The 27,793-nt window shown below is 32.5% G+C and overlaps 2 protein-coding genes across 4 annotated transcripts in view; one reads left to right on the forward strand and one right to left on the reverse strand.

Moving 5' to 3' along the window:
- Positions 1 to 20,503, reverse strand: part of Btk (tyrosine-protein kinase Btk29A) — an 83,113-nt gene extending 62,610 nt beyond the window's left edge. The window contains exons 1-4 of one of the 3 annotated variants that reach the window (XM_088191461.1): positions 20,428 to 20,503; positions 19,914 to 20,080; positions 19,786 to 19,813; positions 6,733 to 6,952 (exon numbers count right to left, since the gene is read on the reverse strand). Coding sequence is in view for 1 of the 3 variants with exons in the window: in XM_088191459.1 (XP_088047585.1) it covers positions 6,733 to 6,952; positions 19,914 to 20,075 (382 nt within the window). In the remaining 2 variants the exon portion in view is untranslated. Of the gene's footprint in view, positions 1 to 6,732; positions 6,953 to 15,465; positions 15,591 to 19,785; positions 19,814 to 19,913; positions 20,081 to 20,427 lie in introns of those variants that run through there. The other 2 variants (XM_088191459.1, XM_088191462.1) reach the window with 2 other exon arrangements.
- A 1,511-nt stretch (positions 20,504 to 22,014) lies between these two features.
- On the forward strand, positions 22,015 to 26,721 carry cass (apoptosis inhibitor cassowary). Its single transcript, XM_088191565.1, has 8 exons — positions 22,015 to 22,173; positions 22,261 to 22,422; positions 24,039 to 24,371; positions 24,448 to 24,645; positions 24,715 to 24,912; positions 24,986 to 25,216; positions 25,276 to 25,440; positions 25,508 to 26,721. The coding sequence occupies exons 1-8, from the start codon at positions 22,099 to 22,101 to the stop codon at positions 25,811 to 25,813; spliced, it is 1,668 nt and encodes a 555-aa protein (XP_088047691.1). The 5' UTR covers positions 22,015 to 22,098; the 3' UTR covers positions 25,814 to 26,721.
- Positions 26,722 to 27,793: the final 1,072 nt, after the last annotated feature.

The following is a 27,793-nucleotide window of genomic DNA, read 5'->3' on the forward strand; positions in this document are numbered from 1 at the left end:
TAGAAATCAGTTTTTTTATTTGTTACATTAACAATCATGATTCATAGATATGGTATGGATAACATTTATAATATAAACCTACAATTCTCTGTATTTTAAATTTTATTTTTAGTTAAGTGATACATTATATTATAGTTTAAGTATTTAAAAATAAATATATTCTAAGAACATATTATTATTATCATTGTTATTGGAAATCGATACCATTGTAACATGACAAGCGCCGTCATAATGCGTTACAATTGGATAACAATCAACACCTACGAGTAGGCATTGTAACAGCATAATTAAATCAATCTCTAAAGATTAATAAAATTTGTTTTAATAATTAACTATTTTTTTAATATAGCTTTCAATCAATGCACTTAAACATGTACTGTTTTTTTTATTATTTGTGTAATTTTGCTTCAATAAAGTATTATCAATCCAACGCCTTTCGGAATATGATACGAATAAGATATGATACGAATATATTGTTTTGAGTAAATCGTAGGTTGCCCATATGTGCTTTTCGTGTCGACACTTGGACCTATATTAACTTTGAGATATATAGGATGTATCGAAGCGGTAAATCCTAAACGAAAGCCCAATTTCCAGAGGTCGAACAATATGAATCCCCCACAATCAATTCTAACAAACGGCACGCAAAATTGACACAATCCAAAGAGACGAGATAAAGAGAGCGGATATCGGATCGAGAGAGCGATCTTAAGCGATCGAATTAAAAGAATATAAAAAAGGGAGACAAGTAACTGTTTCTGTATTATATAAATTCAACCTCCGGGCTACATCCGCTCAGACTGCGTCGCGAATTCGATCGAATTAATTTTGCACAGAACGCCGCCGCTACATAGCAGTCGTTCCGATATTACTCTTTGAAATTCGCCATTTTATTCTTTCGCTTCACAAAAAAAGGAATTCATAATTTAATCGGGGATTTGTTATTTTTGGAGCGGGTGCTTTGGAGTGCTACGCACTTTTGGAGACGAGCCAAGGGATGGTGCGGGAGAAGGTCAAGACCGGAAGGGTATATCTAAAAAAAATGTGACTTAATTATGGATGTGATATTAGTCTCATTAGTATTCTGTACTGTTTTAATATATTAATCAATGTATTCATCGTTTAAAATCAAGAGTATATTTTGTACCTCTATGTAAAATGCATAGGAAGCAACGAATAACTACAACTCCTTGGTATTCGAGTAGCCATAACATTTTTTTTTATAAAATAAAGAGCATTAACCCATTGAATAATCAACGGAATACTAAACTAAACAACTGACCTAACCTAATCAAAAATATAGTTAAACTGTCAGTTTCAGCGCAATACGCTAGCTTGATCATTGTGTAATGAAACATGTGTGAAATATTAACTTCACCTAAATTCGTACTAGTATGATTGAATGATTATAACAAAAAATCTCATGTACGGAAAGTTGTATAATTTAATTATTAGATTATTAATACTTTACAAAAAATATATTTTTACACCCATCCCCCGAATCACGCGGTAGATACGTTCTTCGCAAACCCCGTGTAAATGGAAACCGCGTAAAAAACGCAAAGCACTCATACAAAATCATAAGATAGGTTCCATCATACAAAAAAACGCGTAAATGAAGGTATTGATTTCATATTAAATTTAAGGATGCGTTCCGAAAAATCCGCGTAAAAAGATACAGTTCATTATAAAAAATATTTATTTAAAATTGTAGTAGGTACATGTTATACATGAGTATTTTTAATATAATATTTTTTTTATATAAAACAGCAAAACTTTTAAAATATGAAACAAAACTAAAATTTATTCATCCTCATTTTATCGTTAATATTTAAGTCTACAAACCCTTCTCCTCCCAGTGATATTGACAATTTAATAATTTGAGAAAATTCATTATTTCTGGATGTAACAACAATATCTTTTGCGATCACTTCTGGCTATATCTAAAAAATATATTTTTAAGAATATATTTAAAAAAATACTCTTTTCTTGACCGCGTTAAAGTGAACCGAGTAAAAAAAGTACCGCGTAAATCGGGGGATGGGTGTATAGTGTCGATAATTTAGTATCTATAGTAACCATATTTTTGGATAATTATGAAATTCTTTCATAACTAAACAAAAAAGCATATTTACGTTTATTATCTTAAGATATAAATTATTTAAAATAATAAAAGCAATATACATTTTTATCCTACTCAGAATTATTAATTAATCCATTTTCAAAAACTTGAATCAAATACGCTATTTTGTATTTAGGGATTATTATACTGTAAAATATTTTTTTTACGAACGAGATGTTTAATATAATATTAAACTTTGAAATTATATTTTTTAAGGCGCGTATTATAAAAAAAAAACTCGAGCTTTAGCGACTTTTTTGAAGCGTAAATAAATTAAGATGACGCGGAAGAAACACACTCAGTCGCTTTTTACTGTTTTAATTACTTTTACAATTTTTTTTATATAAATTTGTATAAAAAAAATATTTTTTAATTAATAATTACGGCATAAAAAAATGAAGAAAAACGCAATTAAGCACGTTTTTCCGCGTGCCCTTCAAGTAGGATTACGTCGAAATCGATTGCATAAAACATTATCGGTTCGGGGCTACACTTAATCGCGCCATCATAATTGAATAACTATGCAATAACGACTGTAAATCAAATAGCAACCGTGACTGCATATCACAGCTTTAAAACGTGGTTTTAAAGCTGTGATATGCGTACCATAAGTGATAAATTAGAATATCAGGGAACGCCTCCACATGGTAAAGGTGAATGACAAACAGTAATGGATTCTAATATAACTTTTAAGCTACATCAGTTTTACAAATAAAGTATATTTTATATATCATATAGTATATTTTTCCAAATATTTTATTTGAATGTGTGAAGCTTGTGTATACGTTAATAACTTTTTCTATTGAAAGTTTAAAATATAAACAAAAAAACATTTACTCTTCTTAATGTTTTTGAAACTCACAAATTGAATTGGGTCATCAACGACGAATAGTCCAAAAGGATCTTTTTTCAAAACAACGTTCAATGGCGCATCTCGTTACGCTCCGCGTAAAAAAACATTAACGTGATTTTGCCGCATCAAATTTTTCCATTCTAAACAAGGTCAACTCTACAAATACGTATACAGACAAGAGAGCCAAAATGGTAATTCATCGGCCGCGAATCGACATTTCACACAGTCACTATCGTTTCATTTTTTTGCACATCTTTCGCAATAGAATCGATCTAGTGTTTCTCAATAGACCATTCAACCAGACACCTCAGAAAGCAAACCGCAGAAGGCGAGTTTCTTTTATCTTTCTAATATACCTAGACAATAACCTGTCGTCGTGAAAATATCAATTTGAGATAATGGAGGACGATGACTGACTACCTACCAGTGGTAGCCAATCGCCTCAGGCGTCTATCGCTTTTTTAGCACGTACTACATACAATAAACCATACGTAGATAGCTATAAAAATAAAACAGGTTTGCCGCACATGCAAAGAGACACGACAGCGCAGGTTGGAAGGTAAAAACGAATCAAGTGCCGGATGGAGATTTTTGTTTTCTCTCCACAATGACTCATTGTGAGTGACCAAAAGAGATAGGTAAAAAGAGTTTTTGTTAGCTATTTAAAGCGAAAAGCGACGTACGTTTGCCCCTATGGCTTATACACTCGAATCGGGATTATCAGAACAAAGAGCGTTGTGTAATATTTTTGTTTATGCAACTGAAACGAATTAGATATAGTATATTAATATATCAAGTATAAAAATAGTTCAATGAAATATCTTGAAGCACGATAGTATAATCCGCAGGATAGGGGAGGTAATCCATTGCGTCTGAAAAATAGGGGCGGCTAATAATAAATTGCCTATTGTCAGCTTTCTTAAACCATTAAATCTGCAAAAATAAAGGACTAACATAACCAAATAATATATAACGAACAAAAAAAGCAATATTTAGTTCATCTTTAAACAGAAAAAAAATACTGGATTTGTGTTATTTAGTATTACATATAGCATCTTATACATAATTTTGAAATAACTATATAAACGTTGAAATAATTACAAACTATCGTAATAACTAATAGTGAGTTAATTTATATACATTTGTTAATTTGTTAGTGTGTGTTAATTTTACGATTTTTTATAATCATTTCTGTTGTTATTTATTTATTATTTTATATTGAATTTATATAAAGATTATAGAAAAAAATTGTGATTCTCAAAGTTTCATTAGTTTGATTTATTTTACTATTTTTTTGTATTAATATGTTTTAATCATTTATTTTAACACTTTTCTATTATTAAATTAAGTTAATTTATTATACGAGGTGTGATCAAAAAATACGGTGGATAATTTTATTACGAACAAAGTAATAAGCTTAGAGCAAATTTGAATTAATCTCCTTCAAAGTACTCTCCTTGACTAGCAATGCACTAATCTCAACGTTGATTCCGTGATTGGAAGCATTTCTGGAAGGCTTCTTTCGGAAGGGCCTTCAGTTGCTTCGTCGTGGCCCTCTCAATGTCGGGAACGGTGGCAAAACGTTTTTCTATTAACACGGTTTTTATTTTTGGGAAGAGCCAGAAGTCGTATGATGCTAAATCCGGAGAGTAAGGTGGATGTGAAAAAATTCGCGGTTTAGAAGGTGTGGAACGGCGCGTTGACGTGATGAAGGAGAAGCCATTGGCCCATTTTTTAGTCTCTTTCTCCGTACATTTTGTCGAAAAAACAATTAGCATGAAGTTGAGGTTCGACTTTCACTGACGTGCCTTTTTAGGGCGAGGAGAGCCACTTGTTTTCCATTGGGAACCCTACATTTTCGTCTCAGTCATAGCCATACACCCAACATTCATAATTTTGTTATACAGTTATAATTTTGACCATGAAGTCCGAATCTGCACCAAGACGATCCTTCAATTCCGTGCAAACTGACACACGATTTTCATTCTGTTCATCAGTCAAAATTATGGGAACAAATTTCGCACTCACTGGTCTCATTTAAAATTTATCCGTTAAAATGCTTTACACGAGATATTTAGTTCTTCGGTAAGCGCTTGAATAGTCAATCGCCTGTTTGAACGAACCATTTTTGAAGTCGAAGTTTTTGCACGTCTTTAACCTACTAATTTCCGCTTTTAAATCGCTCATACCACGTTACATAACAGTCTTTAGAGTCATCACATTATCGCCATAAACTGATTTTAGTATTTCATGAGCCTTTTTGGCACTTTTTGCAATTTAAAACAAAAGTTAATGTTAACGCATTATTCGAAATTCTTAATGCGCGACAGACACGGTAAACACGACTTCACTCTTCCGGCTCTGGAAGCCGGCTAACAAGTCACAACTTGTTCAAACTTGACACTGACTATCTCAATGGATCAGACTATCAGACTTATTACTTCAAATGGATGTAGCGACAATAATTGATACTAAAAAAAACATTCGCAATATTTTTTTATCACACCTCGTACATTATTTGGCTTTTTTCATTTTTTAAAACAATACAGAGGCTTTAAATACTTTTTAATTTATTAGTATTATTTTCTATATAAATCATTTATATTAATTCAAATTAAAAATATGTAATTATAATGTTTTTTATTTATTAATTATTCAGTTATATATGTATGTAAATATTTAACTATCTGGGGCACCTCAAAACAGTGAAAGATCGACCACCGTACATGTACGGCGATACTCCTCAAAGGGTTAACATCTAGACATTTATATGAATATATTTTATTTACTTATAAATAAAGCCTTGTCCATAATAGTGAAGTACCATTTAAGTGATTGCATAATTATTCACAGGTACATAATCAGACCAAAATATTATTAGCAAATAATTTAAATTGTATTCTAACATGACACGAAATTGTATCAATCTTATTCCATGGTTGCGTGTTTTTATAGGTCGTAATTTTAAATGATATTTAAACACATTATAATTGTTTAAAAACCGCAATTAAAGTCTGAATCAGAGCAGCGAAACCAATGTTGAAAAAGAAACATACAATTAAATAATACTTGATTGGTAATGACGTTGTTTTTATATATATATTTTAGACTCTCGAATATGGGAGTGAAGATTGTATGGTCTGAACTTGCACCGCAACAGCAGGGGTAGGAATTGTATCTATGTACAGAGGTTACATGAACAGATTCAGTTTCGGAATTCACTCTAACGGATTGCTTTTTTTAATATATTGCAATACGGCCATTGAATTCTAGCAAAACATTGCCATTCACTGGTCGTTGTATTGAATTTCATCAATATTTGCTAGGAATCATAGATTGTTTTGCGTTGAATGGACACAGCTTTGAAAGAACACTATTTTTAACCACTAACTGATATTAAAAACACCGCACGAATTCGTATAAATATTATATAGTAGTAAATTGTCGGTTAGGTCAGCTATCGACTCTTCGAAATTCGATTAAACGCACATTACTACTATAAAGCGAACGATTAGTTTGCGTCAAAAAGCTTGAACTTTACGACCATCGATTTACATGCGAAACTTCCTACATAAATCTATCCGAGGCGACCCCGTATCGTAAAAATCTGACGTTAACCTGCGACACCGGCTTCGAAATTGGGGCAGGTGGGCGCGGCGAATTCGCAAATTGCCTCCGCGCACCCTTCGCCCACACCCACCCTCTTGGGAGACCCCACCACGTAGTAGTTCGTACTTATAAACGGTTATATGCTCACCGACTCTGATGGCTTTTATCCAGTCGTTCTTGTCCTGCTCCCTGGACGCTATGAGGTAGAGAGTGTACTCCTGGCCCTGGTCGGCCCGATAGCCGACCTGGAATGGAAACCCCTGAGGGTGATCAGGCGGTGAGCCGTCGCCGGCCTGGCCTCCCCCTAGGGCCGCCGCCTCGACGACTTGCACGCAGCCAGCTTCGATCCTGCCGCGCTCTTTGCGTTTCTGTAAGAGAAAAATCATTAGTATTTAATACAAATACATACACAAGAAAAGGTCGGTATAGAAAAGCGTTAACAATATTTGGTCAATCGATGAGCTATTAATTTAATTAAATGATCATTACATATTATTATATACAATAATATGTATACTAAATATATTGAAGAGTATTTGGGCGTGCTGTATTCATTGTAATTAAAGTTTTAATGTGTTCGGATGAACCGTCCGCGCCGGTTGATTTGCAACCAGGGAACTATTCACGTGCGCGAACATGAGGCATCGTCGATAGCGTTCATGTTAAGCGACGGACTCCATATATTCGACATGTGGGTCCTGATGAAAAATATTGTCGCTTGTAGTGTCTGTGTTTGATATAACGCGTCTGTCTATGTAGCTCGGTAGGTATAGATTTTAAAATCAATTATTTCGTAGCAATATTTATTAAGTATGTTGCATAGGAAACAGTAGGAAAATTAACTAACACAACAGTATTTCTAATTTGTTTTAAATAAAAATCAAAAATATTTTTATATTTCCTGTTAAATAACTAGCTTAACCACTTTTGGCAACACCCACGGTAAAGTTTAACCCTAGACCTAGAGAAATTCATGTCGTATGTTTGGCGGCACGCGCGGAATAATTTATTGCGAAGTTCCGACACACAACTAAGCACATTCAACGTTTTAAGTCTACCGTATGTATAGTACGAATAAAATAAAACACATACATCCAATGCAAAAAAATGCTCTAATCTGGCAACTTTCAAGGCGTGGTGGCACGCAATACGTTTGGCTTAATATGAACGATGTAATTGAAGCAGTATTTGATAGAGTGGAATAAAACTCGACACAAAAGCACGAGGAAAAGTTCATAACATATTATATGTTTTTTTTAGCTAGATAGGATCAAAAACATCCATTGAAAAAAATAACCTCCCTACATAAGACATTTGAATCTGTTTCCTAATCAGATTTATTTCTTCCAACAACCGCTAAAACATAAATACACACCGGCAGATTAACATAATCTCTAATTACAGAGCCCAGCCCAAGGCCCTAAAATAATCCGCGAGCGAAACACGGTATTAATAATAAAGTCCGAGTCCTGGCCGTGAGTAATTTCAGTTTGAAAACTTCGAAGAACCGCCGCCATAAGTAGCCACCCCATAATACCACAAGGGGGATGAGCTCGTGCCGCGTTTTATATTTTCTTACGTGCAAATCCTTTGATTGTATACGGGCTGCCGTTATCAATAATCGCAGCTCATCGCTATACCCAAGGACAAGTCGAGATTTTCAATAGGGATTGCCAACTTGAAAAGCTGGCTGCGAAACTATGTATAATCGACCTTTAACATCAAAATCGCATTAAAGAAATATTCGCGCCGCTTCGGATACGTAGTATGCGCAAACGTTAGATAACTTTCGCATATTGAATTCGAAACGGTCGTAAATAAATAGATATTATGTGATATTCGGAATTTTAGCAGTTGTTTGTTTGCCACCAAAGTGTACGTAATATATATATTGAAGATATAAACAAATCTATATAACACAAATGACGCAATATTCGTAAACTAATTCTTCAATATCAATTTATAAATTGTTTATCCTTTGTGATTTTGCACATAAATAACAGAGTAATAACTCACAGACATAATATCAGTTGTTTTATCTAAATATATCAAATCCACGTATCAGAGAATAATGGTAGCAAATTTGTAGATGTAGGGCAGAATTTTCTGATTACATAACTTGGCGATCGATCACATCGCTGATATTACGCATATGTAAATAAATTTAACGGGCTGGCATTATAATAGTTGATAAATGACCTTCTTATGGCGCGAGAGATTCTAGGGTCATTTCAGCTCGATTCACAATTCAGTAATATAAGAGAATTTTTATGTATCTATATAATAATATGTAATATTACACATATGATTACTAGTAATAAGTCGATATTATTTTGAAATAATAATTGTAATCATCAACTTTTATAGCATTCTAAAACTAATATTATATTTTTTTACATCAATGTATAGCAACATTGATATAGAAAAATATAATATTGAGAACTTACTTAAAGATATACAATAGAACAACATGGAAGTCAGTTCTTGATGAGTGTAAAAAAATTGCAACTGAAAGTGAAATCACATAGAGTTTGAAATAAAAAGTTGATTAAAGAACTGAAGAATATTTCCATTCAAAAGTTTTTGACAAAATTGTGGCGACCACACATATAGGCACATTTAAAAGGGCGATTGTCTCATTGTTAATGACCTTGACCAAAAACGTTCATTTATTAACAATGAGACAAACATCTCTTTTGACCACACAATACGGGTCGTTAAGAGAATCCCTTTTGTGCCAAAACGGTATGGACGCAATCGATCACCACAATGCAAACCCTTGTAAAGATGCACAATCGTGATTGGCCAGCTAGCGTGCATCCCCCTAAAGGATATAAGCCCGGACTCTGACGAGGAGAGGGCAGACGGTCCACGGCACCACAAGAGACGGAGGCACAAAGACAGCAGAGCCAGCGACGCAGACAACCAGAGAGCCAAGATCTACCAGCAGCCATCCGGAGGAACCAGCTACGCGCCCTCACCGACAGATTTGAATATCACACCCGACCACATCATCTACAGCCACCTTCACTTTCATCTCGAGAAACGTCACGCCGTTAATAGTCCATGTGTCACATGTAATTATAACTTAATAAACAATCTAATGGTATTCACCGAAGAGTCTCATTGGCCGCGAGGTTAACCACCCCTAGGGCCACGCCCCCTTAAAAATGGTCAATTTAATAATAAATGGGGACTCATCATTCAATCAATTTATTTAATATGCAATTGATTAAGAGCATTTAATAAAATAGGTCAAGTTACTTCCTTAAGGCAAAATAATTGTTACAGAAATATTAAAATAAAATAAGTAACGAAGTTGTAGAAGAACTAATACCGCTGAAGCGTATTTACAAATCCAATTTTAAAGTAAGCACGAAACCAGCAGAATTACTTAGTGTTCTGAAAAGAATTAAAAACTTTATACGATCGAACACGAGTCAGGAGGGACTGAATGGACAGGTAACACTCAACATTATCAGATAGCGCATATTTTTAAATTTAGACTATTCTGAAATAATAACCGATCAAATCAAATAAAAATAAATATTATATAAAATAAATGATCATTGATTTTATTATCTTGCCCATATTTTTGTATGTATCTATGTATCAGGCGTGGGCGGTGAGATACTTTCCCTCTCGATCGCTCGCGAGTTAAGTGTCGAGAGTGAATAAGAGATAAGGGCATGCGGACCGCATCTACATACATACTATGTATATATGCGAAATGTTAAATATAAATTGTTCATGATGAATTGGGGAAACCTAATAAGTCATGATAGTCTGATTTGTAATATTTTTTTTTAAATAAAAATTAATATTTACCAAAATACAAAGATAAGAATTTTTAATCAACTAATAATAAAATATAAAAACCGTTTAGATATTTCATATGTTAAAGCATATATTATAATTTATAAACCTATAAAATCACTATAAATATTAAATGTATAGAACGAGAAGGAGAATACACTGCTAGTAGTAGTTGATTTACTTGAACAAACAGGAAAATTAAGATAAGGTGTACACTAAAAGGGGTTACGATAACCATTAACCTCTGAATGGATTATCAACTCAAAATACAATATTACAATACAAGCAAGGAGACGTAGAATCGAACAAACTCGATTCAGATTCATCTAAAATTATATATTATCAAAACTTATTTTGAAAGACGAAGGTCTGCAATGTATAAAGTTTAAAACGTTTTAGACATAGTTGAGAAATGTACATATTCAAATTAAGGTTTACTAGGTCACGTCAAGTGCACACTACATACATAAATCGTTTGAGACCTTAGAGAGAGAAAATGTGATTCCATTGAAATAAAACGATACATTACGATTTTATTAATAGTGATACTCGAATAGTGATATTAACACATATTTACGATCATGGACAATTACTTGGGAGTTTCTAAACGCGTTCGCTACGCTAACAACCCATTAAATAATCGTTATTTTGGACGAGATCGAATCTCATTACAATACCGAAGCAATAACAGTTTCACGGATGAACACTCCAAATCGATGTGTGCCATCGGCGAAGCTCAATTTCACATCGACTTTCTTGAGATTTTTTTCGAAAAGACGAGAAAAAGTGCACTGTCACGTTGTGCACTAAAAAGATAACGCATTTTTTATTACTTACCATTTTATAGAAATTGGCCATCGGATGGATCAGTTGGCGAAATACAATATATCACGATGAATATTCATTTTCAGTGGGAGAGCGCGCAATGAATGCCGAATTGCGAACTATTGGTATATTTTTTTTCAGTAACTCTAAACTCTCATAAATAAACATGGATATATCCGACTGAAACCTTGATATAAATTTAAATGTTGGAATTCGCGTGGGACACCGCTGCGCTGATAATTCGATTAACAACAGTCAGATATAGAATATTTAGTGTTAAAATTTAATTACGTTTAATGCTGGTCTGATTATATGATAAAACATTGTCGTCATTTCTATTTCCGCAGTAGAATATATTTAAATATAATAACCTATTACTGAAAATCAGGCCGAGTTTTAACTAATGTTTAAAGGCTATGTAATAAAATTATTTATAATTGAAAACCCATGACAAGAACTTATTAACTGACATAAACGTAGTTTCGAGATAACTAGACATTAGCGAATTATCCTGCATTTTTATTATTATTTATTACAATTCTATATTTCCAAAACTACAGTTAAAGGCATTTTAATATTTTTTTAAATTAAAAATACTTTATAAAATACATCATTAATGAAACATCTCATCTTTTTTAATTAAAAGTATGTATAATAATAAATTATATTTAACATTAAAACCGGTCTTTATGACCAACAATAATTTATGTTTTAAAAACTATGTTCACCCATTAGCGTCCAAAAGTTTTCTATTCTAAACTACACAATCACTAAAAGTTGTCCACATTGAGGAGTTTGCTGCCTCGATGTTGACGTGCTGCATAACCTTATCATGGGTAATAATATAGATTTTTTATATAATGTACACTAATAGTTAATAAAATGAAAAAAATTCAAAGTAAAAGCCAAGAAAGAACTTTATTGTTATTTTTATTTTTAACGGTTCATAAGATATCATCATTAATATGAAAGTGCCTTACTTTTTTACCATCGCGTATATGTAAATCAAACGTCAAATCTACTACATTTCTTTGTTATAAAATGAGCTTTATTTTAAGCATATCATTGTGTTAATCTTAAAGACGAATTCAAATATATGCAAACGAGAATTCTGTCACTGTAGCAATATAAATCAACGTTGGCGAACTGTCCGAACTGTTCCTGTTCGTCTTCCGCAAAATGTCCGAATAAAGAGCAGGGAATTACATATTTAATTACTCAAGAAAGTTATCATCCCTAAATTTGCTACACCAATTTGAGAGTTTATTTGATTAAGGCGACAGTTAATAATATCATACGTTCAAGTGGCGCTTTTCGTACTTATTTGGTTTATGGCCTTCATTAGTTTGATTGAAACCCTAAACGAACGTAGACGTGACACTAATGATTAAATTCAAGATAAGAAATAATAGAAGCAATCAGTCTCTATGGTCCGAGTGGTAGATTAGAAAGACTAATGTACATATAACATATACGAATTTAGGTATATTATTATGGATAGGTACTAAAAAATCTACGTAAATTAGATTAACTTAAGGCTGGATTATACGTCTACGAATGTAGACGTCCCGGACAAAAACAGAGGGAGAGAACGAAAATTACGCGGATTTAGAAATTCTCTTATCTCAAAACAACCGAGATGTATGTATGTATGTAAATAGAATAATAATACGTAGTAGAAATCCGAGTTATAGAGCCAAATTCCAAGACTCCGCAAATCTTCCGATGTCAGATGAAATAGACATTCCATAGCTAGACAAATCCGCGAATCTTTGAAAGCTTATTAAGTTCTTTCTTGCTCGTTGCATGCAAAAAATATTTTCATTATATACAAAAAATAACACAAAATCGGGAGGGGTTAAAAAATAAATGTATTCTCGGAATTATGTTTTCATGTATGTACGATTATTATATTTCCATTTGTTAATATATTAATTAGTATTTATATTGGGGAAAAGTATAGTAAACCTCCTGGTTACGACATATTGTTATTTAATCTATTTTCAAATTAATATTAAACTTTTGGCGATTTGATTCCCAAATTGAAACTGCATCACTAGAGTTGCGTGAAATTATACCAAAAGAAAACAAGATGAGGATGGTCAAAGCGAGGATCGAACTGTTCGAAATTAACACTGCAATATAAATTAATAGTAACATTATAAAAAAATATTGTACACGAATGCCAAAAGAATGAGCTGGATTTATAAAATAAATGAGAACGCGAGAACAAATATTGAATCTACGAAAGCTTAATAATAAAAGCATTATATTGCGTCAGTATGGTTACACCACACTCTGAAAGTCAATGTGGATAATTTACTTTCACAGAAGTTCGACAGATATATGTATGTAGATACATATGTACTTACGGTAGCTCTTTAATATATTATATATGAAAAACGCATGAAGAAAGCCCTGGTGAACTAGATAGGTGGAATAACAAGTCATTGCCATAAAATAAGTTACGAGAGATTTGTTAATGGCGTCTTACGTTTTGACGTAAATCAGAAATTAAATAACAGATTCAATTGACTAACTAACGTTAATGTGGAAGAATATTATTCTCTTCATTAATCCTTTTATACATGAACAAATTTATTATATACTCGACAGTATTACACAAACTTGAGCGATAAGTCAATAATAAAAAAAAACTTTTTTGTTTATATTCAGATAGGTTTACAATATGCTATAAATATCCAACCGATCTTTATCTTCATACTTATGTTAGGGCAGTTTACCTGAAACATTACAAAAGTGGTTGATAAAAGCTTTTAATAAAAATGAACAATAGACATTTATACGTTTTTTTTAAATATACTTTGACGTGTATATTCATTTCAAAATATTAGCACATTGCATACGCATAAGAGATAGGAAAATCTAATCTGTGATGATTGATCAGAATTATAATTATATAATTACCACTAATTCCGATTTCTCAAACACGATAGAAATTAAAAAAATACTAAGGTTTATATGGTATTTGAGCCCATGTCTTTCAGGTATTAGTCATCGACTATACCACTGATTCTATCGTGCTGGTATGTTTAATATTTATTTAATGTCAATGTAAAGTAAATTAAAAAATATGTGCTTTCATGTATCAGACATGATAGTCTTTAGTCTTCGTTTTCCAAAAATGATTTTATGATCTACGAAATATTATTAGTACCAGTTTCTCCTATCAGGGAACTATGCCAAATCGATAATACACATAAATATTTTTAATTAGCTTTATCAAATCCTGAAGATCCATTTGATCAGAGAAAGAAGGTAAGTACCTCGTACATTAATTACCAAAACATTAGTAATTATTTTACTTTTTTCGAATGTTTTTATACAGAATAGATTTGATTTTTTTCCATTCCTAAAGGCAGACTATTTTATTATTCATGTATGGTACGACTAAAACTTCAGTTTAACCACGGTAAAACGTTGGTGAAGTGACTATTAAATATTATATATTTACGGTTCAAAAATATCGAAAAACTTTTAAATTCTCATAGCATAAGGAATACATTCGATCGTTTTATTCCAGGTGTTGGAATTGCAAACGGAATTGCTTTAATCTCTTTTCGTTCTAATTATAAATTCACTTAATCCTAATTAAGATGCCTACCTGTCGTATTTTATATTATTTTTTGTACTTTGAAACACCATTAACGGCTTTCAATAATTAATTTCCCTGTATTTATAATAATAACCCATTTACAGCAAGTAAAAAAGCATTATTATTTCGTTTAATTTTGCCATAGTCTTCTAATTATTTTTTGTTATTTTATAAATTATAACAGTATGTTTCTTATTCAAGAACATTTTTATATCTACATTTCAAGATACTAGTGTCTCATATTCGAGTTTTACTGGGAAATGAATCAGCAGTAGTGATTTCGCGTAAACTTTTACACTTCTAAGTACATATAAATACGCCCAAATTTAAAGAATATCAATAGGGGCCGTAAGTATGTACTCTTAACGAAAATAGGTGTGTTTAGCGCACTACGTAGTACGTACTACGTAAATGGCGAGTACACGCGCACTTCAAGAAATAATAAACTGTTTCAATTTATCGCACCACAATTTTGCATAATCATGAACCTAGTACAATGTGACTGGTGGTCTCGATGGGGGCGCAGTCCCCAGATTAAAATTTCCAAAATTTGTCAGTCTGAAGATTGTTAGGATAAAGTGCCGAAAGGAGGGTGGGTGGTACAGATATTTTTTTGGGACTCACCGCAAGGGCGGAGACTCCGACGCCTCTTCGAGATTCACTAGGGGCGCGAGGGGGTGCGGGCGACGCGGCCTACGGCGCCCGACTGCCAGCGACCGGTCTCGCGGCCGGCGACGAGTTTGCGCGTCGCGACGCCCCCCTTTCCCCATATCGACGCCCCGGGAACGAGCTTAGGGGGTGGATTTGGACGAAAAGACACATAGACCGAATGCATTGACATTACTGCCTCATATTTTATTGGAAAGTAGTCTTTGAAACCATGGATAAATATAAAAGTTATGAAAGGTCACAACTAATCAATAATAAAAGGATATTTGGTTATTATCCTTTATTATATTCTAGCGTTTTTCTTTTAGGAGCGGTAGGATACGATTCGCTAGTTCTCGTAGAAAGTTGTATGTCGCTAAACATTTCTTTAAACTACTGAAGGGTGCTGTGGACAATCAAACTATTCTCGAGGAATTCCAGTTTTGGGTTCCGGAACATCTTTGAGAATCACGATCGCCTCCTCTTTTGTAGCTATTAGGGCTAGAACGTTCGCACTTGACGACTCGCCTATAGCTTTCGCCATCCGGCTCCTTAATACGCTGGTATTGCACATTGATCTGTTTAATATCAACTACGATGATCTAGTCTGGTTCGTATAATTTAATTTAAAAAATTATGATTTTTTGTTGTTTCTTTCTATATATTGTTTTTATTGTATTTTATTTGCGTATTTAAATAATACAATGTATAGTTTTTGACCATCGTGACGTATTGGGGTAATCTGTCACGATGTTCTTAATTTAATTAAAATAAATACATAATTAGGGGGGGGGGGTAGTAGCGATAGGGATAATCTATCTATGACTTACATGTAACAGCTAGTAGACTTCGTTTTTGCGTGTACACCAGTAATGTTGTACTACATGCTTTTAATATTACACTATATTATTGTATTTCAATATTATATGTATAGGTACACACTCTATTTTTCTGTCCCCACTAAAACTCGACAATAGAACACTTAAGCGATAGTACACAAATGCAACTTAATAAGTAAGTACCTAGGTTTTAGTTTAGTGTGGCGACCGATCGCCAAACAACATGACGTTTCTTAGAATTAAATTTTGAAGTGCTTTCCGTTTTTCAGAACCACTTAAAAATTGATTTTTGAGAAAGAGAGAAAGGGAAGTGTGATAAGACTAGGCATTTTGATTTCTCGAGAAATGAGAATTCTCGACTTCACTTCTCAAATTTTTCGAGAATGAACTTTGACGAATGAACCTGGCCGGTTCAAGTAATAGAAAATCGCAAATAATGCTGGCCATTCAAATACTTTCGATCTTCCTAGAAAGTATAGATATTTTCAAACATCTGGCACGAACACCTTCGGAAAGATTTCCTATATGTCTTCTTTTATTGTTTAAACAAAAATAAGGCGAGTTCGAGTGTTAAAATTTGTGAACAATTTTGAGTCATTTCCAGACCCATTTTAAAACCTTCCAAGAAGTATGCATATTAGGCACGAACCCACCTTTACTTATGCAGCATTATAAAAAGGGCAATGGCTGTAAACATTTCGAAAATATTCGTACTAATTTAATTTTATATAATAAAAAACGCTTCATAAAATTTCTTGAGAAATGACAATTCTCGAGAAGAAACACTAGATAAGATCTTTCTAATAATATATAAATCATTGGCTTATTACTTATTCTTTCGCCAGATGCTAGGTAAATCGACAGATGCTAGGTAAAGTAACAGTTTTGAACCACGACAGAGTTGATATTAGGTTGTCACGCAGAAAAAATAGGATATACATTAACCCCTGGGCTTGTCGGGACGCCATCATAGACCTCAGAGCAGGCCAACACCGTAGCTCTCGTTTTTGGTCGGCCGACGACGACCACTAAACGGCACGTCGCTGAGGGTTTGCGCCTCCAGAAACTGTGTCACCAGTGGCGTCTATAATTAGTGTACTTTTTGTGTTCTATATATGTATGTATAATGTAAATATAAATTTAAATAAAGAGATCTATCGGCACCCACGATCCAGAAAAGTTCATGGCATATTTATTATTTTGAAATACGAAGTGGTGCAGGAGATTCCTTTTTTTATAAGGCTGATTTTACTATCGGTAAATAAACTTTATTTTTCAATTAAATTTCAGTATTTGTAAGCAATTGCGTTCTAAACAGCCCCCCCCCCCTTCACGTGTCTAAGTAAATGTTGATGAAACAAAATTTTACGAATTTAATTTCTCATTGGGAGTACTAACAATTGATAAGATATATAAGGAAAAACTACCAGTTATCCAATTAAATTTTGAAATTTTCTGAATCCAAGTGACTTATCATAGCATAAAAATTAAATGGTTATAAGGGAATTGAACGCTTGTGTGTGGTTTAGGTAACGATCCTGACTGCCACATTTGAAATCTAAAATGAGTTTGATACCTAGCAATTTGCTCTTCCACTTGCAAGCTAGTGTAAAGGAATTAGCTTGATAATAATGCTTCTCTTATGGTAATTTGTATGTGACTATGTCACGAGTCTATCATCCAAAACATTAAACAGTTTTTTAAACAATTTTACGTAAATCTTTAGAGTAACAATCGTTACTCTAAAGCCCATAAAATAATGATCATGAATTTAACACATTGTATGCAAGTGCATTTTACGAATGTATTAGTAGAAAAATATGTGACTATTTCATAGAAAAATCCCTTTTTAACATATTCCTCTGCGATACGAAAATTGGTCATAATTAGAAAGATTTATTTCGGTTATCTATTGTACACTCACAAACAATATTTTGATTAAAAATTATACGAAAAAATGATAATGAAAAATAAGACAAATACAATAATTGATTTTTATCCTTTATATGAACATTAATATTTTGTAGGATGATTTTCGCTCTTTAAAAGTATTACAACAGTAATGCATACTCAATTTTTACTTGGAATTATGCTGCAGGAATCTATTACAGTAGTATGTTTTAATAATTTAATGAATCTAAGGAATTCGACATAGGTTTATTCTTACTCTTATTTTTCTAAAAATGTTTAATCCTACATTTTTCGTTTGCCAATCTTTTCATATACAACCTTTCATCGGAGCAATTCCTAATGAATTTTTATTCAGGCTTAATAATTGTCCAATTTTAATATTTTATTTAGGTATTGTTTTATTAATAAATAGTTTACACAAAAAAAATACAAAGTTATTTGCCTGTCGTATATCATTATGGATAGAAACAATTATTACAGGAAGTCTTATCTCACCAAGAAATGAAGAATTTGTGTATATCATAAAAATTAATCATTAGATGGTTTTCGATTATTGAAGAACTATCAATATCGAGGTATTATTTGGTAAAGATTAAAGAATTAAGTACAATATTATTAATATGATTTGTGGTCACGAAATCAAATGAAAATCTATTAGTGATTTTAAAGAACTAGAGCCAATTATTCCATTAGCTAGAAAATTGGAAAATATAGTGATAATTATTGATCTCAAAGTTAAAAGATTTTTAAAAAGTTTATGAAAAATAAAAAGAATTATATCCAATATTAAGAAATTATGATAATTATAGATTTAATAACAACAGAAACCAGAATGTTTTTCTACAAACGTCAGTGACTTTGAAACAGTTGCATTTCTTATACTAAATTTTATATGTATGTGAACATATGTAAGTCTATTTTGAATTCTATTGACACTATGTTAATAAAAAATATATTATATGTATGAAGATATAAATATTTTTATTGAAAGAAATAGAATAAATATTATCCATTCTTTCTACTTCAAAGATTTGTTAACAATTATATTATAGTATTCTCACATTTTGTATGAACTTTATGTCTTTTTATAAAACGAGAATAGAATAAAGTTAACTAATTAGTTGGTTTCCTCCGTAAGTATGTAAAAATGCTGTATATTAGGTAAATCTATATATAAACACAATATTCTACTATGAAAAATAACTGGAAGAAAACAAACAATTATCAAACCGTTATGATAATTTTAAAATTATGACATGACTAATACACAAAATTCACATCAATCGACATGAGCTATGTTTTGTAAAATGAGCATTAACAAAACCACAGTGAAAATCCAGAAGAAACATTGGATGGACAACTGGGATAAAATGAGTCATCGGTCAGTGACTACCGCACATTCCCATACCTGAGAGACTTAGTCATGCCAGTAATTTTACATATACAGTTCCTTTTCCTTTTGGCATTCTTGTTTCGAGATACTTTCGAGATAAGTATCGATTGTTTTAACACAATAATTTTTTTTAATAACCCTTTCATCGTTTACCTTAATTTTAGGAAAACTATTAACACTCCTTTTTACGCAATGCAGCATGAAAATATAGAAATATTATTATCATTGTGATATTACATTATGTTTAATTATGGTTTAAGAAGAGATTAGCGAGTATTTACCTCTCCGTCCATGTCGTAATACGTCAGGGCCTTCTTCGTCAATATGAACCATCTTTGTTTATAGTTAACCGGAGTGAAGCGCTTTTTATTTTGAGATCTCTTGGTCATCATTCCTTGACGGAGAATCTCTTCACCTTTCTCGTCCTTGCAAGCTCCCGCCATTGTGTCTATAATATAGAAAAAATATATTTAATTGAATAATTATTATATAGTCCTAATAACACATATTTTTAACTGTTCTTTTAAAAACGTTGATAGAAAAAACTTGACAGATATAAAAAATATAAAAGGTGACAAATGATAAAAAATATATTTAAAAGTTATTATTCAAATTATATTATAATAGCCTTCGTTTCTAAAGTGTGTGGGTGTTGTTTTTTTATTTACTTATTAGTTTGTACATAAAAAATAGGGGGGTGTAGGCTTTGTCGCAATGTGAGCGCCGGCTTAAGCCATTTGACAGTTAAGCGGGTCTTAAATAACGAATTTATAATTAAACGTCAGTTTAACAAACCATGTGATGTGTAAAATGGTGTTAAAAGTCAGCGGCAAATTGGCGCTGCCGGCTCGACATCACGACATATTGGACTACTAAAATGAAAATAAAGTGTGCAATGCTGCCAGTGCGAAAAATAATATTATCTAACTCTAAAGATAAAATATAATTATTTGCTAAAAATATGTATGCAGTTATAAAAATAAAATGTAACAATATTTTAAACTATTTTTTTTAGGAATATAAACGATAAATTTAGTGAACTTTTTTATTAAAAGGGAGGATGGAAAATTATTCTACGTATATGTATTTTCAATTAGTCTAACCTCAATGTACGGTAAATTTCTGCCTAAACAAACCTAAGCAGTTGCCTAGAACCCCAACCTCGGGGGGAAGGGGCTAAAATGGTTGTTTTAGTACTAAAATACCAAAAAAGCGACACAGACAGTTTAAGGCAACGAAGTACCGGAAAGTTACTCCCTTTTAGAGTAATCAATGAGATTTCGGTATATACGAACCCAGATACGATTACCGACGATTATTATTTTGTTTGTTATGATAAAATTGAGTTATGCAGTGTGCTTTTTATTTTTCACTCACCCATACTATACAGCTTTATCTAAGAAGGAATATGATTTTATATACCATGTTTCTATTCCAATTTCCTGCAGAAAACTAATATATAATTATTCTTATCTGATTGTTGCCCTGCTTCGGTCTTTTCAGTTGTAGCTGCACGTTAACACCTGTCACGTTGATTTGATAACAACATTTTGTATAATTTTACAATAAGCATGAAGTATTTACAAATATATTTATCTAGTGATATTGTTATTTAATTGTGTAGTACAAATTATCGCTAAAAATGCTTTTATATTAGTAATTCACTAAAAACAATATTTGACCAATGTGTGATGATGGGTTAAGAATTAAATACAGGTAAGCTGCTGCATATGTTTTATTTTGTTATTAAATTACTTAATGGGCTGGAAGTTAAATTATAATTAAACGCTGACTGGCGGAATACGTCCTTTAATCGCGTTGAAAAATGACTTAGTCTCTCATTACCACTTTGCCCCAATGTTGCTCCCATAGTTCCTTTTGCCGGCTGTATCAGTCCCCACAATATTTTTGCCGTGTAATTGATGTAAAATAATTGAGCAACAAAGCAAATATTTTGAAATTTGTTATTATGTAGGGGGCACCTATTCATGCCATATTTTAAAAATATTACGGTTTAATAAATTCAAGTGAATAACAGCCTTAAATTATAGTAAATAAACATATTATTAGGTTCAAAGGTTATGACTCCTTTAGATGCCTAATGAGTACTGGCGATTTTCTTGATAACTTTTATAGATGCCATCCACGAGAAAGGGTTAAACTTACATAAATAGTTTTATTATTGGAGAATATTACAAAGTACAGCACTATCTCTAGCATGGCTAAGTAAACTTATAATTCTCGATTATTTAGTGTCCATGACAGTTATGGGTAATTTTTGGTACTAAAATGTCAATTTAAATTAGCTTGTGGACCAATAGTTGTGTTAGAAAAATAAATTCATTTAGACCAAATCTTTTTTATTTTATCGTCAGTGTTGCCATTAGTACAAAGTGGTAACCGGCTCCGACGCTCGCGCGTGGTTGGGTGCGTCTCTTACGAACAATCTAGTTAAACGGTATAAAAATGAGTACAGACAATATAGAAAAGATGTATAGAAACTACGAGGTGTTGGAGCAGGCTAAAGACAAAATAAACGAGGTAAGCCGCCATATAGAAACTAGTCGGATTTGACAGTTGGCATTTTCTAATTTTTTCCGAAGCTAACGATATATGTTATTGTTTCAGCACGAAAAGGAGTATACTGAAATACTTGATGCTGTGAAAGGGTCCGACAAAGAGAAGCGACTCGCTTCTCAGTTTATTGGTAAATTTTTCAAATTCTTTCCAAAGTTGGCACATCAGGCGATCGAGGCACATCTTGACCTCTGCGAAGACGACGACGTGTCGGTGAGTTACATATACACATATACTTTTTAATAATGCTTCGCTTCAGAGTGTTTATGTTATCAAGTACACAACATATCGCATCAATCAGGATGCACTAATACGAGTGTAGTTGATGATTTCCCTTTTATATAAAAGGTGCTTGACCCTTGTGACTTAATATACATCGTTTTCACTCATCGTAATGGCCATGCATTAAACACGTACTTATAATAAGGGTTGACTACAAATTCGGAACGAGTCATACAACATATTTTAATTAAATAGACAGGTGTTGCCTAGCAATCATGTAAACATGATTCATATCATTTAAACGGGCCGATATCCGGTCTCGACATGCAACAGCACTCTGCACATCAACAGATGGTTCTCGCCACTCACTAAGAGCTACGAGTGAATGGTCAACGCCAACAGACTGTTCTGCCTCAGGGATTGATGCAACTTTCTATAATGTCAATGCAGAAAACTTCTCCCTGATGTTGGTGCGGACAGTTTGACATTGGTACAATAAAGAACGTCACGAAACTGTCAACCTCACAAAATAGAATTTCATGCACATTCTTTCCTCGTTGTTTTAAAATAACACCCGGAAGACGCCCAAGGATAAAATGTTAAATTAAATTATTAAAACATAATACAAAAAGTAGTAAAATAAATCAAAGTAATAAAACTAAATTTAATTTGTATTTTAATTTAATTCCTTGATGCTCATGCATCGAGTGATGCTTAAATAGTGAGGGCAATTGGATAATAAGTGATAAAATAAATCCTTAACTTTTGCTATACATCTGAAAACTGTTTTTAAACCACACTTTCCGGACTCCCAGACTGAAACTAAAAAAGAAGTACATGAATATCTCGAAACACCTTTCCAACTTAGCCCACAAATAAGATTGTTCAATAAACAAAAACAGCAATAAAAAGCACCATGATATGACCTAATTACAGGAAAATTATTAAAGTTATTATTATTAAATTATTAATCTGGAAGAAAAATGAACCTGTCTCATCATTTCTTCATGGTACTGAATTCATACATCAACAATAAGTATTTTTTGGTGAAGCATGGTAAAAGAAGAACATCAATTTTTCTTATAAATTCAGCTGTCCCTCAGGGAAGTGTGCTTGGGCCTGTGTTATACCTGTTGTATACAGCAGATCTCACAAAGACACAATACTATAATGGTCATCTTTTCTGATGACACGGCGATATTAGCAACACATGACGACCCAACCATCGCTTCTAATATGCTGCAAGAAGGCCATAATTATGTTCAGTCATGGCTCGAAAAATGGAGGATAAAGGCAAATGAATCCAAGTCGATACATGTATCATTCACCATGAGAAGAAAAATTTGCCAAAAATCAGTGAGAACAGATTGCCACAGGCAGAACTTGTGAAATGTCTTGGCATGCACATGGACCGAAGATTTACTTGGAAAAAACACATATTCAGTAAAAGGAAGCAACTTAGTATAATGATGAGAAAGAAGCACTGGCTCATAGGTCGCAGATCACGGTTGTTGAAAAGGGGGCGGAGTGAAGTTTATTTTAAATGTTAAGCAAAGCAACTGTTGAACAATTTCATAAGATGAAGTAATATTATTTTTTATTTTTAGATTCGCAAACAAGCAATCAAAGACTTGCCCAGTCTCTGCAAAGACAGTAAAGAACACACGCAGAAAATTGCAGACATTCTAGCTCAATTGCTACAAGCCTACGAAACGACTGAATTGAATACAGTTCATAATTCAATATTGACGTTGATGAAACTAGACCCTAAAGGGGCGTTGAGCGGTCTGTTTTCTCAAATACAACAAGGCACAGATAACGAGGTGGTCAGGGAGCGTTGCATTAAATTTCTGTCAACTAAAGTCAAACAATATGGTAAAGAGTATATAACCAAAGATGCTGAGGATTATATTATTGCCGAATGCAAGAAAGTTTTGGAGGTTTGTGACTAATTAAAAATTTTGTATTGATTAAATAAACATATTTTGCTTATTGAACAATTATTGTTAATTCTAGGATGTTAATGCCGAGGAGTTTGATCAGATTATGGATCTACTCGGATGGACAAGATTAGGACGCACTGTGGCCGGCCATCGTGAGATTGTAGACATAATTATAGCACAGGCGCTGACCGATGGAGAGTTTACTGTTAGTGAAGCGGACCACATTGATAGATTAGTACAGTGTGTCGGTCATGCCATACCTTACTTTTCTGTGAGTAAATATAAAATTAATATTTGCTTCCTTTAGTGAATGTGAGTTAATTATTTATGTAATTTTCAGTCTCAAATTAATTCATCGCGCTTTGTGATTTACTTTTGCGACAATGTTTTACCAAAGATAGACGAGATTGTGGAATCCGGCGAAGAGGGCGGCGATCCCAAGCTTGAGATCCTCAAGTTGTTGGCTCAACTGATGGTCCATAGTGGACCTCTGGAAAAAGCTGAAGAAAAAGTCGAGACAGTTTACAATTGCTTAGTAGTAAGTGTTGATTTGTAAATGCTTCAATATAAAAAGCTTAAGATAATTATAGGATTGATTTTGTATTTTATAGAAATTCATGCCACTGCCGCCGCCCACTATTGAAGGAGAATTGGAAGAGGCATCGCCTATTTTAGAATTTTCACACGTAGAATGTTTATTGTTTGCCTTTCATCGGCTAGCTAGGCAATCGCCTGAATTTTTGACGGCAAACGAAGGACGTTTGAAGGAGTTCCGACTTCGTCTGCAGTATTTTGCGCGTTTGACTCAAGGATACATAAAAAAATTGAAGGAAGCTACTACTGTAAGTATTTTCGTCTCTTAAATAATTGTCCTAGAACATCTAACATTATTTTATTACAGGGAAAGACTGCAGAAGAATTAAAATCTGACGAAAATAGAATAAAAGTCGTCGCTTTGAAAACTACGTCAAATATTCACACACTCATCAGGGATCTTTTCCATTCTCCGCCCAGTTACAAAAATGACATTGAGCTATCGTTTCAAACCCGTTCACACAAACTCGCTGTAAGTATTACACTATGAATACCTGTTAATCTTTTATGTGTATTATCTTCTTCATAATGATTTTCAGACTGATGAAACAGCATCAAAATCGAACAAAAGCAACAATCAAACCGCCGGCGAAAAGAGACACAAACCGATCACATTCGACACTGACGATAAACCTATCACTGAGAAAAAACCCAGAACGGAAAGAGGAGTGAATCAAGCGATGTATACTCCACCCTCGGGAAAATACAGCAACAGGTTGAACTCGGGAGGCAACAAAAGTTATTCCTACGGCGGATCCAACTGGAGACGGGGTAGGAATATGAGAAATTTTAACAGAAATAATTCCCGCAATGGCGGAGGACCGTTCAGGAAAAATTTTTACTAAGTGCTCGAACGAAAGGCAGCTTACAAGTATTTCAATATTGTGCTTGTTTATTTTGCTCTTGAAACTGTTTTCGATGATTTTGCGTACCTGGGAGACAATTGAGATTCCACTAATGCTCTTACAATCCATTTTATCCAATTATTCGACAATTTTCAGGTGCTGCTTAAGGTTCGTCGATTTTTTTATGTGAATTGTACATATATATTTTATAATATTTTTTAGAGCAAGTTGCAGTCTTTGTTTTGCATAAATATTTACGATCGGATACATCTTTGAAATTTATTATTATCACTTGTTGATGGGAGTTGTTGCAGATGGTGGGATTTTTACTTGATTGTGATCAATCAGATAATTAGCAAATACGTTTTGATGCAGGTGATTGTTGTACTTTCACATATGTAACAAAAAAATATATAATGAATTAGATAAATTTGTAAACCATTATTAACTGATTAATAACATAAAAAAAATATTAGATATTGTATTGGAAATTTTTCTTTTGATGTCGTTAGTGGTGTAAGTAAGAGAAGAAAAAACATTTTTAATCTTGTGTTATTTTATATGTCATTGGAAGGTATCTAATAATAAATTAATTCATTTTATCAAAGTGAAATTAAATATAGATCATGGAAAAAGTGTGTGTGTGTGTTAGTGTAAATAAATGTTTAATTATTTTATTTTTCAGAAGCGTTTATTAGGAGTTACAGCAGTTTTAATTTCTTATTTTTTTAAATTTAATTTCATGTTTGTTTCCCTAGAATTAGATTGCGGAGACTGCGTACAATGGAAAACCCGCATAACTAATTCAAATATTTATCATTATCCCAACCTTCCGTCTAATCCTTCGAGAGAGCAGTTGGTGGAAACTTTGTTTTAAATGAATTTTGTCAATAAAATATGATACAAAATTAAATTTTTTTATTATGGCATATTCGATAAACTCCAAAACCCATTAATATCCTTTGTGAAAGTTACGGTCTCGAGACTTATTACACCTTTCACAGTTTAAATCATATTATTAGGTCTGAAAAATGTACTTTTTATTTCAAATTAATTTTACTCGTTGAAAGAAATAAAATTTTAATCTTTTTTTATTTTCTGATAAAAATACAATTTTTTATAATTTTGAAAAATGTAGATAATCAAAAATATAAAAATAATTTACTAACACGAAGTATCTATAAACAAATAAGCATCTCAAGTCAAAGGTCGAAAGATAAACGAGGTTTATGGTTTTTACCTGAATTGCAACTCAATATTATCTCGCACTAAACTATGAAAGTGCTAATTCTGCATGGATGCGCAGTTGTCATGGTTTTGCAAACTTTCTTGCCCTTATAAGTAGTACAATAGAGTAAAATAAATATGTTGAACAAAAATTCTACAAGAAATTATTTTTTAGGTGAACTTTTACATTACTATTCAAATCTGTATTTGAACACTGACCAGTTTTATTTTGACAGATGGTGAAGGTAAATAATTAAATATTTTAGAACGCTTATGTCAATTATTTTAATTAATTTGCACTTGTAAGATAATAATAAAACTTAATGATTGTAATAAAATATTCATAAGTCAGAACTGAAAATAACATGTGGTTAAATATATATGTAGATGTGGATAAAAATATAATATGTATATGCAGTTTCTAGGTAGAATACTTATTGTACCATAATTGTCAATATTCATGTCTATGGTTATTAATTGAGTTTAAAATATATACTAATTGTTTAATTGTATACTAACTAAAACCCAAATCAGAGGTTATACTGATGTTACGCAGTACTGACTTTGTAATGTTATTATTTACAAAATATTGGTAAATTAATTTAAATATCTAGCTACTACATTTTCTAATTAATATGCAATAGTACTTACCTCATGCTAGAACGTTTTAAATTTCTACAATACAGCATTAAAAGTGGTGGAGGTAGAACGGTCCAATAATCGAGTGAAATATTTAGTAAAATGATTTTATGA

The sequence above is a fragment of the Plectrocnemia conspersa genome, unplaced genomic scaffold (assembly GCF_051122295.1).
Source record: "Plectrocnemia conspersa isolate PC_06_02 unplaced genomic scaffold, ASM5112229v1 ptg000009l, whole genome shotgun sequence".
Classification (NCBI taxonomy): domain Eukaryota; kingdom Metazoa; phylum Arthropoda; class Insecta; order Trichoptera; family Polycentropodidae; genus Plectrocnemia; species Plectrocnemia conspersa.

Bases quoted from the DNA above. Each gene is read 5' to 3' on its own strand.
- cass (XM_088191565.1), top strand. From the start codon at position 22,099: ATGAGTACAGACAATATAGAAAAGATGTATAGAAACTACGAGGTGTTG. The intron at 22,423-24,038 runs GTGAGTTACATA...TTTTATTTTTAG, and splicing joins GCGAAGACGACGACGTGTCG to ATTCGCAAACAAGCAATCAA. The intron at 25,441-25,507 runs GTAAGTATTACA...AATGATTTTCAG, and splicing joins CCCGTTCACACAAACTCGCT to ACTGATGAAACAGCATCAAA.